Source organism: Somniosus microcephalus, chromosome 23 (genome assembly GCF_052327205.1).
Source record: "Somniosus microcephalus isolate GS21.2 chromosome 23, FLI_Smic_1.0, whole genome shotgun sequence".
Lineage (NCBI taxonomy): Eukaryota > Metazoa > Chordata > Chondrichthyes > Squaliformes > Somniosidae > Somniosus > Somniosus microcephalus.
This window is the reverse complement of record NC_141009.1, coordinates 54553259-54569668: the sequence shown is the minus strand read 5'-3', so window position 1 is coordinate 54569668 and position 16410 is coordinate 54553259. Positions and strand designations below refer to the sequence as shown.

The window sequence follows — 16410 nt, the reverse complement described above, 5'->3', positions numbered from 1 at the left end:
AAGTTATTGTCAACCTTTATAAAACACTGGTTAGGCCTCAGCTGGAGTATTGTGTCCAATTCTGGGCACCACAACTTAAGAATGATGTCAAGGTCTTGGAGAGGGTGCAGAGGAGATTTACCAGAATGGTACCAGGGATGCGGGACTTTAGTAATGTGGAGAGACTAGAGAAACTGGGGTTGTTCTCCTTAGAGCAGACAAGGTTAAGGGGAGATTTGATAGAGGCATTCAAAATCATGGGGGGTTTTCATAGAATAGACAAGGAAAAACTGTTTCTACTGGCTGGAGGGTCAGTAACCAGAGGACACAGATTTAAGGTAATTGGCAAAAAATCCAGACGGAGAAATTTTTTGACACAGCAAGTCGTTATGATCTAGAACGCACGACCTGAAAGGGTTGTGGAAACAGATTCAATCATAACTTTCAAAAGGGAACTGGATGAATACTTGAAAGGGTTAAATTTGCAGGGCTCTGAGGAAAGAGCAGGGGAGTGGGACTAATTGGAGAGCTCTTTCAAAGAGCCAGCACAGACACACTGGTTCGAATGGCAACCTCCTGCGCTGTAAGATTCTGTGAAGTGATATGAAGCTACGGTGGGTAAGTGGAACTGAGATACAGATTAGCCATGACCTAATTGAATGGCAGAACAGGCTCGAGGGGCTGAATGGCAGAACAGGCTCGAGGGGCTGAATGGCAGAACAGGCTCGAGGGGCTGAATGGCAGAACAGGCTCGAGGGGCTGAAGGGCAGAACAGGCTCGAGGGGCTGAATGGCAGAGCAGGCTCGAGGGGCTGAATGGCAGAACAGGCTGAAAGGCAGAACAGGCTCGAGGGGCAGAACAGGCTCGAGGGGCAGAACAGGCTCGAGGGGCTGAAGGGCAGAACAGGCTGAAGGGCAGAGCAGGCTCGAGGGGCAGAACAGGCTCGAGGGGCAGAACAGGCTCGAGGGGCTGAATGGCAGAGCAGGCTCGAGGGGCAGAACAGGCTCGAGGGGCTGAATGGCCTGCTCCTTTCCCTATGTTCTGAGCAGAGAAGTGACCTGGCTAACATTCCTCCCTCAACCAACACCACCAAAAACCGAGCAACTGGTCATTCACACAATTTGTTGTTTGTAGGCAAAAGCAAAACACAGCGGCTGCTGGAATAAAAAACTGAAATTGCTGGGCGCCCAATCCCTCTGCACCTCCATCCCACGCCAAGACGGCCTTAGGGCACTCCGTTTCTTCCTTGAACGGAAGCTCAACCTGTTCCCATCCACCACCGCCCTCCTCCGCCTGGCTGAACTTGTTCTTACATTGGAGGGCCCGCAGGCTGTCATGGTGGGGGATGGAGGTGCAGAGGGATTGGACGTCCAGCATTTTTGTTTTTTATTTCAGATTTCCAGCAGCAGCAATATTTTCCAATACATTGATGACTATATCGGTAATGTTTCCTGCTCTCGTCCTGAACTTGAAAATCTCATCAACTTTGCTTCCAATTTCTACCCTTCCTTCGCCTTCATATGGTTCATCTCCGACTCTTCCTTTCCCTTTCTCAACTTCTCTATCTCCGTTTCTGGGGCTAGGCTGTCAACCAATGTCTACTATAAGCCCACTGACTCCCACAGCTACCTTGATTACTCTTCCTCCCACCCCGCTTCCTATAAGGACTCTATTCCATTCTCCCAGTTTCTCTGTCCCCTTCGCATCTGTTCTGACGATGCCACCTTCCATACCACTGCTTCCGATATGTCTTTTTCCTCAACCGAGGGAATTCCCCTTCACCTTGGTTGACAGGGCCCTCGACTGTGTCCATCCCATTTCCCGCACTTCTACTCTCTCCCCTTCCTCTCCCTCCCAGAACCACAATTGGGTTCTCCTTGTCTTTGCCTTCCACCCCACCAGCCTCCACATTCAATGGATCATTTTCCGCCACCTCCAGCGTGATCCCACCACCAAACACATCTCCCACCCCCTTTCAGCATTCTGAAATGACCATTCCCTCCACGACACCCTGGTCCACTCTTCAATCCCCCCCCAATACCCCCTCACCTTCCCTTGCAAGCGCAGTAGATGCAACACCTGCCCTTTTACCTCCTCCCTTCTCACCGTCCAGGGCCTCAAACATTCCTTCTAGGTGAAACAGCAATTTACATGTACTTCTTTCAATTTAGTATTGTAGGAACGGCTAGATTCCTAACTAAAGGACTGAGATCAAGTCAGTCTATTAAACAAACGATGTTTAATAATACTAATAAACAGAGTTTAACACTAAAACAATGGAAAGCTGGATAACAGGTCTGTACTGGTTGCTAGCTCCACGAGGACTGACTAGAGCCCCTCCCTGGTCGGACGTCATGACATCATCGCGTTTTCCCGCCGCTGGAGGATCACGTGACCAACGTGATGACGTCATCGCGTTGGGTCTCAGTCTTAAAGGGACCGCGCTATGTACATGCGATAATATGAACAGAGATACAGATTCATTCTGTAGCTAACAATTAGTTAAAGATAATTATGTACATAAGATCAGAGTCCCCTTGGTGGCTCTGCCACAGTATACTGTATTCGCTGCTCATAATGCGGTCTCTTCTGGGGAGACCAAACGCAGATTGGGCGATTGCTTTGCTCAACACTTCCATTCAGTCTGCAAGTGTGACTGAGCTTCCGGTCGCTTATTATTTTAATTCTCTGCTCCACTCCCACGCTGACCTCTCTGTCCTTGGCCTCCTACATTGCTCTAATGAAGTTCAACGGAAGCTCGAGGAACAGCGCCTCTCCTTTCGATTCGGCACTTTACAGCCTTCTGGACTCAACATCGAGTTCAACAATTTCAAATCTTAATCACTGCCCCCATTTTTTCGGACTGCAGGTGCTGGTAATGATTCCACTGTTACCATTTACAGCTCCTCCAGGCCCAGCTTTTGTTTCTTTACTTGCCCCATTACCATCCCCTTTCGCCTTGCACCAACATCCCTTTGTCATTTAATCTCTCCTGCCTTCCACCCTGTCACAGACCTTCCCTTTGGTCCTTCCCCCCTCCCCACTTTCCCCGCCTCTGCACCTGCTTAAAACTTGTTCCATCTCTAACTTTTTCCAGTTCTGGCGAAGGGTCATCGACCTGAAACGTTAACTCTCTTTCCCTCTGCACAGATGTTGCCTGAACCTGCTGAGTATTTCCAGCATTTTCTGTTTTTATTATTGCTGTTTGTGGGACCTTGTTGCATGCAATTCCCTGCGGTGTGTATCTACATAACAACAGTGACTGCATTTCAAAAGTAATTCTTTGTCTGTGAAGCCCCTTGGGCCGTCCTGCATGACATGATAGGGTGCGATATAAATCCAAGTTCTTCTTTCAATGCGTCTTTTATTTATTTGCTGATATTTAGATGATCAAACAGTTGCCTTTTGGCTCTTTTATGTTCTGCGACCCCTCTTATATGGTTTTATTGCCTTGGGAGTCGGTGTCCTACCCTGGGACTCCTCCACCTCTGTGTTTCACTTAGCCCATCAATGCTTCCATTAACCACCCGAGGACTACACTGACATTTCTGCACTCTCCCAGTATCCCTCTCTTGTATTCTTCCACTCTGGCTCAGTGTCAGCTGTTGCTCAGTGGGCAGCACACTCACCTCTGAGTCAGAAGGTTGTGGGTTCAAGTCCCACTCCAGAGACTTGAGCACAAAAGCTAGGCTGATACTCCAGTGCAGTGCTGGGGGAGTGCTGCAATGTCAGAGGGGCCGTCTTTCGGATGAGACGTTAAACCAAGGTCCCGTCTGCTCTCTCAGGTGGGCGTAAAAGATCCCATGGCACTATTTCAAAGAAGAGCAGGGGAGTTATCCCCGGTGTTCTGGCCAATATTTATCCCTCAGTCAACATAACAAAAACAGATTATGTGGTCATTATCACATTGCTGTTTGTGGGAGCTTGCTGTGCACAAATTGGCTGCCGCGTTTCCCACATTACAACAGTGACTCCACTTCAAAAGTACTTAATTGGCTGTAAAGCGCTTTGAGATGTCCGGTGGTTGTGAAAGATGCTATATAAATGCAAGTCTTTCTTTCTCTCCTTCCCCACTCCACATTGTCCTGTTTTCTGTCTCACTTTGTACCTGTTCTAGTTATATCTCGCATAAGATCCACGACATGCTGAGTTATTTATCATTATATCTCTCGAGATCTGCAATGCAGGATGCTCCCTAAACACCTCTGCCCCGCCACATCTCTTCCCAAAGCCTCCTTAAAACTTGTTGTGTATGTACCTTTAAGGGAATAACTGGTCTCAGACTGCAGTACCGGCAGTGACCACCCCTGTATAAAAGGCGCTAGCAATCTTCTGTAGTTTCAGTTTCCTGATTGTCTCCATTCAGTAAAGACTTGTTATAATCAACTCCTGCTGTCCGTGTCTCAAATTATACACGGACATAATATTGGCGACGAGCAGATACGAACTTAGCTACAGTCTGCACCACCTCATGGGATCCATTCCTGAAGCGAAGTGAGCAGAGGTCGAGGCCAGAAGGAAGAAAGAAGCAGTAGAAACGGGCGTCGACCGTGGGCATCCGCCCCTGAGTTAGCGGAGTTGAAGATTACAGGAGAAGCTGTCGAGAGCGGGGCCTGGTTCCTGTCGACGGTGCTTCAGCTAATCGGGCTGGTGGCAGGTAGTACACTGATCCTTCCTGGGCTGCGGCGGTCGAGAACTCGAGCGGGTGGCTTGCAACGGGGCCGAGCAGCGTTGTTGGGAAGAGGAGAGAGAGAGAGAGAGAGAGTGGAGCACACAGGGCGCGGCCGGTGCTACGAAGCCGGGCAGCGTACGGACCCGAGAAGAGGGAGGCAAGAGTCCCACAGGGTTGTTCCACGACGGGAAAATAATAAAATAAAAAAATATTTAAAATATTAAACGCGCAGAAAACCGCGAGGAGCTGCAGGTTGCAATGGAAACCGCGGAAAGCAGCACTAGCAACAGCGGGGAAGAAGGCAAAGCGCGGGAGGCGCTATCTTAATCCAACGGGGAAGAAGGCAAAGCGCGGGAGGCGCCATCTTAATCAGCGGGGAAGAAGGCAAAGCGCGGGAGGCGCCATTTTGTTAAATCGGGGAAGAAGGCAAAGCGTGGGAGGCGCCATTTTAGATTTTCAAGATGTCGAAGACTGGCTGTATCACTGCCTTTGATAATGCAATAGAGGACTGGACCACGTATGTGGAAAGAGTCGAGGTATATTGCGAGGCAAACGAAATAGCCGATGAGAAAAAGGCATCGGTATTGCCAAACTTAATGGGCGCTAGAACGTACGGCCTATTGCGGGACCTGATTACTCCAGCCAAACCGAAGGCGAAGAGTTTTAACGAAATTGTTGCTATCCTACAGGAACACCTAAACCCTGCACCGCTGCTGATAGCAGAAAGATTTAAATTCCACAGGAGAACTCAGCATTAAGATGAGAGCAATGCTGAGTACCTTACGGAACTACGCAAGCTATCAAAGCACTGCCAGTTCGGAGCAGGACTGGCAGATACCCTACGGGACAAATTTGTCTGTGGACTCCTGAGTGAAGGAACACAGAAGAAGTTACTCTCAGAGAAAGAGCTGACGCTAGATAAGGCTTTCAGCGTGGCAGTATCGTACGAAGCAGCAGCCAGGGGAGCTGCGGAAATACAACAAAAGCCACAGGAATACGGCACCCATGAAATGACACGGGGATTTGCAAAATGTTATCGCTGCGGCAGAACTAACCATGACCAGAAGGACTGCTGGTCCAAGGACAAAATATGCAGGCAATGCGGAAAGATGGGACACATTGCACGAGTTTGCAGGTCTGGGAAGAAGACCAACGACAACAAAAAGGCTACTAAGGAACCGTACAAGAAAGTACAAAAGATGACGGACAGTAGTTCCAAAGACCAGATGAGCAATAGTGAATCCGGGAACAAGAGACTAAGCTGTCTCAAACTTCACAATGTAATCGCAAAAGAGGATCACCGAACCATTTGGGTCACCCTCACGATAGCAGGGTCCCAAGTTAAAATGGAATTGGATACAGGATCAGCACTAACCGTCATGAATCGACGAGACTCCGAGCGGCTATTCTCACACATACCCTTGAGAGAGACATCCATTGTCTTGACGACGTATACGGGGCAAAAAGTATACCCCAGAGGAAAAATAAGGGTGCCTGTCGAATACAACGGCAAGAAAATACGGAAATTGTATCTCTACATACTGCAAGATGGTGGACCACCGTTATTGGGACATGAATGAATCAGAAAGATAAGCTTAGATTGGCACTCCATTCATGCAATGACGGTGGATGGTAAAAAAGATGAAGACGTCACTCCTGGACGATTGTCAACAATCTTAGCTAACGCCAAAGAGGTATTTCAACAAGAACTGGGCACTCTTAAAGGCGTAACCGCCTCGATAAAAATAGAAGAGAATGCAATTCCCAAGTTTTTCAAAGCAAGACCGGTACCATATGCAAGTCGCCCAGCCGTCGAGGCAGAGCTGGAGAATCTGGAGAATGCAGGCGTGTTGTCTAAGGTAGACTGGAGCGAGTGGGCGACACCCATCGTTCCTGTCATGAAGAAAACGTTAAACAATAAGTCTGAGGAGCCAAGGAAGGTTCGCATCTGTGGGGACTTCAAGGTGACGGTGAACCCAGTCCTTCACACAGTACAATATCCTCTTCCAAGGATAGAAGACATCTTCGTCTCACTATCTGGAGGGAAGCGTTTTACAAAAATTGACCTAGCACAAGCGTATTTGCAGATGGAGGTTGAAGAATCCTCTAGGAAGTATCTCACGATAAACACTCACAAAGTTCTTTACCAGTATCATCGATTGGTATTCGGAGTAGCATCAGCTCCGGCGATATGGCAAAGAGCGATGGAACAAGTCCTGCAAGGGATTCCGGGGACTTAGTGTTACTTGGACGACATCCTAGTGACAGGTGAAGATGACAGTGAACACCTTAACAACCTAGAACAGGTGCTCACTAGACTACGGGAACATGGGCTACGAGCCAACCGCCCCAAGTGCGAGTTTTTTAGGAAACAGATATCGTATTGTGGCATGTGATTGATGAAGAGGGGTTACATAAGTCCCCTGACAAAATTGAAGCGGTTGTTAAGGCCCCAGCGCCTGAAAATGTGTCGCAACTGAGGCCATTCCTCAGATTGGTGAATTACTACCATAAGTTTTTACCGAATTTGTCCACAATTCTGCACCCACTGAACGCCCTACTACGAACGGGAGTAGCATGGAAATGGAGCAATGACTGTAAGCGGGCCTTTCAGAAGAGTAAGGACTTAATCACTTCAAGAGAAGTATTGGCTCACTACAACCCATCACTACCGATAAGACTGGCGTGTGATGCGTCTCCCTACGGCATTGGGGCGGTACTGTCACATAAATTCCATGATGGTTTAGAGAGGCCGATAGCTTTTGCGTCACACTCGTTAACTTCAGCCGAGCGTAACTACGCCCAGATTGACAGAGGCCCTCAGCCTAGTGTGGGGGGTGAAGAAGTTCAATCACTACCTGCACGGTCAAAAATTTGCTCTACTAACTGATCATCAACCTCTTGTCTCCATTTTCAACCCTCAGAGGGGCGTACCGATAATGACAGCACAACGGCTACAGAGTTGGTCCCTTTTCCTAGGGGCACACCAATATGACATCGAGTACAAAGGAACTAAACAGCATGGGAATGCTGATGGATTGTTGCGCCTACCGTTGCCGACGGTGGAAGAAGAACTTGCAGTGGATCCAATGGAGATATTCCACTCGACCATAGTCGAATGTCTCCCTGTGACGAATGCAAACATAGAAAAGGAAACATGAAATGCCCCGACACTATCCCGGGTCTATGATTTAACGGTGAAGGGATGGCCAGCACATGGCGAACCACTGCTGCCAGCATTCTCGCCGAGAAGAGAACAGCTGTCAGTGTGCAGAGGAACCTTGATGTGTGGATCCAGAGTAGTAATTCCACCCAAATTGAAGGATAGAGTGCTCAATGAGCTTCATGAGGGTCATCTGGGAGGGGTAAAAATGAAGAACTTAGCCAGAGCGTTTGTGTGGTGGCCGGGAATCGATAGAGAAATTGAAGAGATGACCAAGAGCTGTACAGGATGCCAGAAGGTCCAAAACGCCCCACCACAAGCCCCTCTACATCCATGGGAGTGGCCCTCATCTCCATGGCAAAGGGTGCACATTGATTTTGCTGGTCCCTTCATGGACTCGATGTTTTTAATTGCGGTGGATGCACATTCAAAGTGGCCAGAGGTAATAAAAATGTCCTCAACCACCACAGAAAAAACTATCGCAGTCTTACGAACCATATTCGCCAGGAATGGGCTGCCTGAACAGATTTGCTCTGACAATGGACCACAGTTTGTGTCTGAAGAGTTCCGGAGGTTCTTAAAGAACAATGGTGTTAAGCATTACACATCTGCCCCATATCATCCAGCCACTAATGGATTGGCCGAGAGGTTTGTTCAAACATTCAAGAAGGCTATCAAGGCAATGTGTAATGAAGATATACCCCTACAACACAAGGTGGACAACTTCTTGTTTGCCTACCGGAATGCGACACATGCGGTTACCAACCAAACTCCAGCCATGATGTTCTTCAATCGAAGACTACGATGCCGCTTGGATTTGGTTAAGCCAAACGTCTGAAGAGATGTGGAGAACAGGCAGTTTCAGAATATGAATGAAAGGCCGACCAGGAGTTTTAAGATAGGTCAACCAGTTTTGGCCCGGGACTACCGCACAGAGAAATGGCAGCCAGGAACGATTTGTACACGGCAAGGACCTCTCATGTATACCGTGGACGTTGGAGAAAGCATTGTAAGACGCCATGCTGACCAGATTCTAGAGTCACTGGAAAACGTCAACTCCACACCACGATCTGATACACCTGGCGATGAAACCGACGTACCAATTGCAGCTACCGCAGAATCGGTGATATTGGAAGCAGATGAACCAAACAACGACATTGATCCCGACTCAACCTTGCCAGAAGAACCTGATACCCCAAAGAGGCGTTATCCAGACAGAATCAGGAAGCCTCCTCAAAGACTGAACTTATAATTGCTTAACCTCAACCAATGTATCTAGCAACCATAATTGTGATTGTAATTAGTTATCATTTAGTTGTTAAATGAATGTTATGTACTGTTTATCTAAAAGGGGAGGAATTGTTGTGTATGTACCTTTAAGGGAATAACTGGTCTCAGACTGCAGTACCGGCAGTGACCACCCCTATATAAAAGGCGCTAGCAATCTTCTGTAGTTTCAGTTTCCCGATTGTCTCCATTCAGTAAAGACTTGTTATAATCAACTCCTGCTGTCCGTGTCTCAATTATACACGGACATAATAAAACTCACCCCTTTTACCACTTCCCCTGGCCTGCTGCATATTCCTGCTCCATGCCTGATCGGTCCTGCTGTGGAACACCGTGGGGGCAGGTCACTATTTTAAAGGCACTATGCAAGTGAAAGTTGTAATACCCCACACACGAGGTGCTTTGGGTTATTCATATTTATTCCATAGAGGGAGGGAGTCTGCGATGCAGTGGATTATTTGCAGTTGTTATATCACATGCAGGGTCTGAAATGCAGTGGGTTGTCTGCTGTTTCCAGTTTTGTAATCCACATCTGAGAATTATAACCTCCAACAGCATTTTAATGAAAACAGATTTTATAGCTGTACAACATACAGCCCTAGAAATTCCTTTGGGCATGTGGGAGGGCGCTGCGATCGGTGACAATCGAGCGGGGGGGGTGGGATTGGTGCCAATCGAGAGCGCAGTGATCGGGTGAGGGGCTGCAGCAGCCCCCTTTCTTGGTACTCCTGCTACTCCCGGCTCCATGTTTGGGGTAAGTCTATTTTTGAATCTTACCTTGCTGGTTGGGGCCTCACCGGCGGTACCTTTAAGGATCGCCAGTTAGGCCACATGTAAATCTGGTTTTCCTGAATGCAGGCGCTGGCTGCTTCAGGGTAAACCAATCTTGCAGTGGGGGAGGGGGGGGTGGGCCAGCCTCAAACACGCGTTAGGACCTTTGCATAAGCAAATAAGGGACCCAGCTCCTGTTTCAGGCATGGGCACGGCACGCCAGTTTTTGGGACTTTACCAGTATGGCGAGCGGTGCACTTCTGGCTCCTAATAAGCGTACGCTTCCTGCCTGCCATATTGGAGGCTTAGGAGGCCATTTAGAGCCCATAAAACAGGCATTGCGCGTCCTAGTTTCTAGGCCAAGGTATCAATCAAATTACTGATCTGAGTTCAGGGTTGCACTCTGATGAATAAAAACATCAGCAATTCCTTTCTGGGCTGTCTTGTTAATCTTGATGTTCGTTGCAAAATAAAAGCCTTTATATTGTTGCCATGGTAATTAGGCTTAACTGATGGTAAGGCCTACTGCTCAAAGGCACACTTATGGTTCAGCAGATGGGTTTCTCAGCATAATGTGTCTGTCTGTTTTTTTTTTAATGTGTTGCAGGATGAAGAGAGTGAATTCAGGGCGAGCAAATCCACTTCTGGAGCTCAGAGCACGGCAGCCTAACGGAATGGAGCACCAGCCGTCCCTGGACGCAGCCCGGCATGGCTATGGGTTTTTGTTTTGAATCCTGTCGTCCCTTGCCCCACTGTCCTTCATACTAATCAGACAGCGTCCTCCCATTTTATTATGCAAATTTTGTTGGGGGCCTGGGGGAGGGGCGGGGGGCGAAGGGAAGGGAGAGAAGAGTGTTTGTGGCGGGGTTGTCATGGCAATATTACCTGCCACATCCTTATTATTAACAATTGATGAGCGTGTGAAATTGAGGCCTTCGATCCAGTTTTGTAAATCAAATTGTACATAAATTAGTTTTTCAGACTCGAGAGTTAGGTGACATTTAGTGTGTCAATGTCCGAGTCATTTCAGGACATTTTAAAAACGCCTCATTTTATTCTCCCCCCCCCCCCCCGGCCCCCATCAATAGATTTGTTAGATTTTAAGAGAGTCACACAGACTCATTTAGCACTTTAAATCCATATATCGTTCTCCTTTCAGTGTCATGATGTAGCGCTTAAGCTCGTTTCTGCCAAAGTGGGTATGTGTTTTTTAAATGCAAGGTTCAGCAGTTTATATATTTGCCTTACAATGCACTCCGGCTGCTGAAGGAACAGTGGGGGAGAGGTGAGAGACCTGTCTCTGGGCCTCTGCCAAATGCTGCTCTTCAAGTCGCCAGTAGGAGGCGCAGGACAGCAGCCCCTCACTCACTCCCCCTTGGATTGTCCCTTCTCCATATGGAGTAGTCACCCATCTTCTGCTCGGACTGTGGGAGAATGCCATGCATATGTAGACCTGTTCCATCCCACGCAGCCTTTCTGAAAACGCAGCTTTGGAAAACAATTTTTTTTTGGGGTCGATTTTCATTTCTCAGTGAATCATTTCTGAGCCCCCACCCCCTGAACCCAGTCTGTCCACTTCAAACCCATCCTATGGCCACATTTAACTGCCTGCCCCCCACCCCCGCTAGTGTACTGAGAATCAAACCTGTACAACCATCCTTCTTGGTTTACTGCCAGCGAGACAGCTAGGGTCAGAGTGGATCTTTGGTTAAAGGGCACAGTTCATAACCCCTGCCTTCCAAACCCCCCAATGATCTCCAGTCCCCAGTTTGGGTATTTCAGCTTGTTGTCATGACACTGTGATTGATTGTTGCCATGGAAACTGACACACAGCAGAATTCGCCCCCATTGCCTGACCATTGGATGCCAAACTCCGCTAATGCCTGTATCGTGCCGCTGCAAGGGATTGTCCGCACCCACATAGGCTGACGGTGCCACTTCCAGAAGCATTGCTTCTGCGGTTGAGGGGAGGGCGCACGACCTTCTGTACCTCTCCGCTCTGATGTCTCCTTCCCCCCCCCCCCCCCCACACCCCCCCCCCCCCCAATCCCCTAACTCGATGCGGCTCAGTTTGAGAAATGGGCAGAGTCTGATCGGAAGCGACCTCCAACCCCCCCCCCCCCCCCCACCATGTGGCACAATTTAAACACCAGCAAACACGCTCCCCAGCTAACGGGTGAAATCTATAGCAGCCCACATCCTGTAACGTTCAGAAATCATTCCTGCTCCTCTGTCTAACATCCTTCACCCCCGCTGAATCCCCAGATTAAATAGAGTGAGAATAGTGATGAGTGAAGCACCAAGATAAACGCTTCCCTTCTCCTCTTCCCTCTCCCAGCAAATTGAAGGGTTGCAGATGGGCTGAAAGCAGTTCGAGTTTGACTCGTTGCCTTTGTGCCTTGTGGTTGGATGCAGTGTTTCCACTCTAAGCAGATCGGGTTCCTTGGAGGAGTCGGTTCTAGTGTTGTATGGAGCCTTGGGTGAAAAGATGGACAAAGCAGAGTGCTGGGTCATCGCCCCAGTGTAATGACCACACTACTGATGTATATTGGGTGCATTTCACTGGCATTTGAATTGTGCCAATCTCCACGGGGTTCAAGTTCCAGTGCAGGCGGCTTGGCTTCCCCGCCGTCTGTCCCGTGTTTTCTTTGTGCCACTCAAGCCAGACCGGAGTTCGGATCAATTGACTGAATAACGTGGGCAAAATGTTCCGACTGAAAGGTAGCATCAACTCTGCCCCAACGCCTTGTGTCCCCTGGGTCCTCTCCTTATCTGCCAGTGTCCCACGGCGGGATCAACAGCTGCCCAGTAATCATTCAGCAAGTGATTACTGCAAAATAGCCTGACCATTCTGCAGCATATCAGTATATAGAAAGAGATGGGAATCTGCCTCGTAGCACAGCCAGTATATATACATATATATGTATATATACAGAAAGAACTAATTCAACTCGATCTCTGGTCTTCCAATCCCCCCTGGTGTGTACGCGCACCCAACCTGTAATTCCACACATTCATTTTAATGGTCAGGAAAATCATGGGCTAGCGAGTGCCGATGTAGGAAAAACCCGGCCACTATCTCCCACCCAACTGGTAATCTCCCAGGCCTGGGCCAAGGCTGCCCTCAGCCTGGGCATCGGCACGAGCGGCCCACGGCTCCTTTTCCTTTTGTTCCCCTCCCTTCGGAACCCCCAGTTAATGACACGGCCAATCCTAAGGACCACAGTGTGTTGGGGGAGGGGGGTGCTCCTTCGCTACACTACTTGCCAGTGATGCCACCTGTACACAAACCCTAATGCTTCCCATTGCAGCTTTCCCGGGGGCCCACTTTGGCTCCTTTTAAAGCTGGAGATGAGTCTGTGGATGTGTTGTCTGCAGGACTGGCCAGCCCGGCGTATGAAGGATATGTTTACTTTCAAGCACCTGAAGATTTATTGTGTGGTGGGAATGAGTGCGTCCTGTGCAGCTATCACACAGAGATAACTGTTCACCTTCTGTCACAGGAGCCTGTTGAATATGATGAAGACTTAGGGAGTCTTAACAATGATTCCACTTGTGTGTGTGTTTTTTTTAGTGGCTTTCTTTAAACTGTTGGATAGAAACACTAAAAGGAACACGTCAGCCTTTAATAGCGTCTCCTGGCAGTGCAGCATTCCATCACAGGACAACGAGAGGGGGAAGTCATGCTCCACAAATCACACCGCTCCGTCACTTAATCGGAGCCCCTGAAGCAAGTTTAAAGCTTAATAGGAGTGAATAACACACACACAAAAAGCCTAATAGCCAAAAAGACGGGAGATATGAAGCATGGTCTCAGTGAATGTGTGTCCATTCCTGTAGCTGACTGAAGGAATTGTTTTTTTTTTGTTGCAATAATCAATGCAATATTTAATATTATTGAAACTTAGCTTGTGCAGAGTTGAGAGGTTGGTGATCATTAACTGGTGTCTCGTGCCTTGATGATGAAAGAATTAATTCCCCTCCCATTTGAGGCTGGCCACAAAATTGCACCGCTCCAGCCGGAACACGCCACCAGAGATGGTGAAAAATAAAGCGTTTAAACAGCGTACAGCACCATTTTCTTATAATTAATATCCGTGAAATGTTTTGCTCTTTTGATGAAGTAAAATGTGGTGTGGGGGTTGATATCAATTCACATTAGGTGTGGGGAGCATGTTAACAGTGGACCAGAGGCCCTTGTAATTTAAAACAATGAGGGTGGGTTGCAGATGCAGCTGCCCTGATCTTACACCCCATAACAATACCGTTAGCAGGCCGCATCCTGTCTGGGGTGTGGCCCTGTTTGTGAGCTGACAGTCTGTCGGTGTGGTGCCTTTAATGAGCTGCACTGGAGGTCTGTGGCCTAACTCCCAGCGCTCGAGTGCACCAGTGATTGACTGCGCAAGCTCAGCCCAGTTCTCTTGCTGAGGAAGGGGACGTCTGATTCTCTCGGATTACTGTCACCTTGCTGGCACAGTGCAGCGAGCTGAGCTTTGAATGTCCAAGCCTTTTGACACAAAGCAAACGGGCCAGTGCTGCAGAGAAGCTGCCAGGGTGAACGGGGACCACCTGCTCCGTTTATTGGGAGAAGGGGGCGTGAGGTGGGGAAATTGGGGTGGGGGGGCGGTGAGGGGAAAACACCAGTTAATGTCCAGCCCCTCTCAGCTCTTTTAATGTAATTTAAAATGTACCTTGTATAAACCCTGCGTCCCCCGGAATCCATGTGTTGAAATGGGGGGGTGCGATCTTACTTGTAATCACTGCTTGAGTTTGAATGGAAAGGGGTGAATGTTGTGTGTTAACTGTGTAACTATGGAATGTTAGCCCGCGAAGCACCAAGAACGTTTGTTGTCTTAAGACCCAACATTTCTTGTATTTTCTTAAGCGTTCCGTTGATAAGCCCTGTGGTATTAGTGGATGGGCAGTGTGTTGGAACCTTTGTGTGCCTGTTGTTCACATCGAAGCTTCTCCTGTAGTAACTCTGCCCTGTTTTGGGGGTAGGAGGCCCCTCACCGTGCCACTCCAGTGCAGCTCCCGGTGGGTTCACCAAGGAGCAGCACCAGTAGTATCCGAGAGTGCGAAGACCAGCTTCTCCTGCGAAGGGCACCGGGCCCTATTGCTTGGGAGCCCAGCATTTGGTCACTAGATCTATTGACCTGCTGAAGAAAGGACACTATGTAAATATACAGTGTGGTGTGCTAATGGACGGTACCGATCAGGAAGGTTGTAGATTCCCATCCCTGGCTGTGCATCATTGGCTGGGACCCACTGGGGGTGCTATCATTGCCCTCCGTGTCCCCTGACTATGGAAGGATGAATTGAAAGTCAGCCAGACTTACTGGAAGTACATCGTGTGTGTGTGGGGGGGAGGGAGGGGGTTGGAGACAAAATTGGGGTCAGTTCTGATGCCATCAGAGCGAATCACCACTCATTGTCTAAGCTCACGCATGAAGAACTACCACTTGGGAAAGGTATTAGAAGGCTGACAGAGGCTGCAAGAACTGTACCCTAGTTACAGTCAGTGCCAGCTTCGCTCAGCGGTAGCACTTTCATCTCTGAGTCAGAGGGTCAGGGACTCTAATCTGACAGTTCAATGCTGTAATGAGGGAATGTGACATTATTGAAGGTGCTGTCTTTCAGCTGAGTTCCATCTGCCTGTTCAGTTGGACTTAAAAGATCCCATGGCATTATACGAAGAGCATTGGAGCTCTCCCGGGGTCCTGATCAACATTCCTCCCTCAACCAATATCACAAAAACATTAACCGGTCATTTATCTCATTGCTGTTTGCGGGTTCTTGTGTGCATATTGGCTGCCAGGTTTGCCTACAAAACAGCAGTGACTGCACTTCAAAAGTCCTTTCAGGAGAGAAAAAGAAATGGAAAAAATAACATTGAATATGAAAGAGAATTACGCCTGACCATTGCCACCTTAGGACTCTGGATGTGTTTGTTGGATTTTGCTGCACAGATTGTTAAAGCAGCCTTTAAAAACGGAACAGAAATACAGTCGGGCTTGTGTAGGACAGAAACATTACCACAAGCCGCGGTTATTGGCGCGGTGAATAGGCTGCTTTTATTATAGAAAGGAAAGTTTACATGAAAGTTATTGCTTGTATGGAATCTGTATATAACTAACGTGAATTATTTTCAGTGTCCACTTTATACTGTGCCCATGTGCCTTATATATCCATTAAAGACGACTTCTTCGTTGTTCCTTGTCCGAAAGTCACTTTTTTAAAAATAGTAGCCATGGTGTGGAGATGCCGGTGTTGGACTGGGGTGGACAAATGTAAGAAATCGCACAACACCAGGTTATAGTCCAACAGAAGAAGGAGCAGCGCTCCGAAAGCTTGTGATTTCAAATAAAACTGTTGGACTATAACCTGGTGTTGTGTGATTTCTTACATTAAAAAAAAAAATCAGAGATAAAAACAGGAGGTTACCAGGCTGTCACTCAGCGCCTGAGAGAGGAGATGGAATTGGGTAACAGTAGCTCCACACTCGAGCTACACATACAGGGATATCGGACCTGGGGTC

At 48.3% G+C, this 16410-nt stretch overlaps 1 protein-coding gene across 1 annotated transcript in view; it reads left to right on the top strand.

Annotated features, from left to right (window-relative positions):
- The window catches only part of pnpla7b (patatin-like phospholipase domain containing 7b), a 320770-nt gene extending 304687 nt beyond the window's left edge, over positions 1–16083 (top strand). The window contains exon 32 of the mRNA XM_085965146.1: positions 10480–16083. Coding sequence (XP_085821272.1) covers positions 10480–10542 — 63 coding nt within the window. The 3' untranslated portion in view covers positions 10543–16083. The remainder of the gene's footprint in view (positions 1–10479) is intronic.
- The last annotated feature ends 327 nt before the right edge of the window (positions 16084–16410 follow it).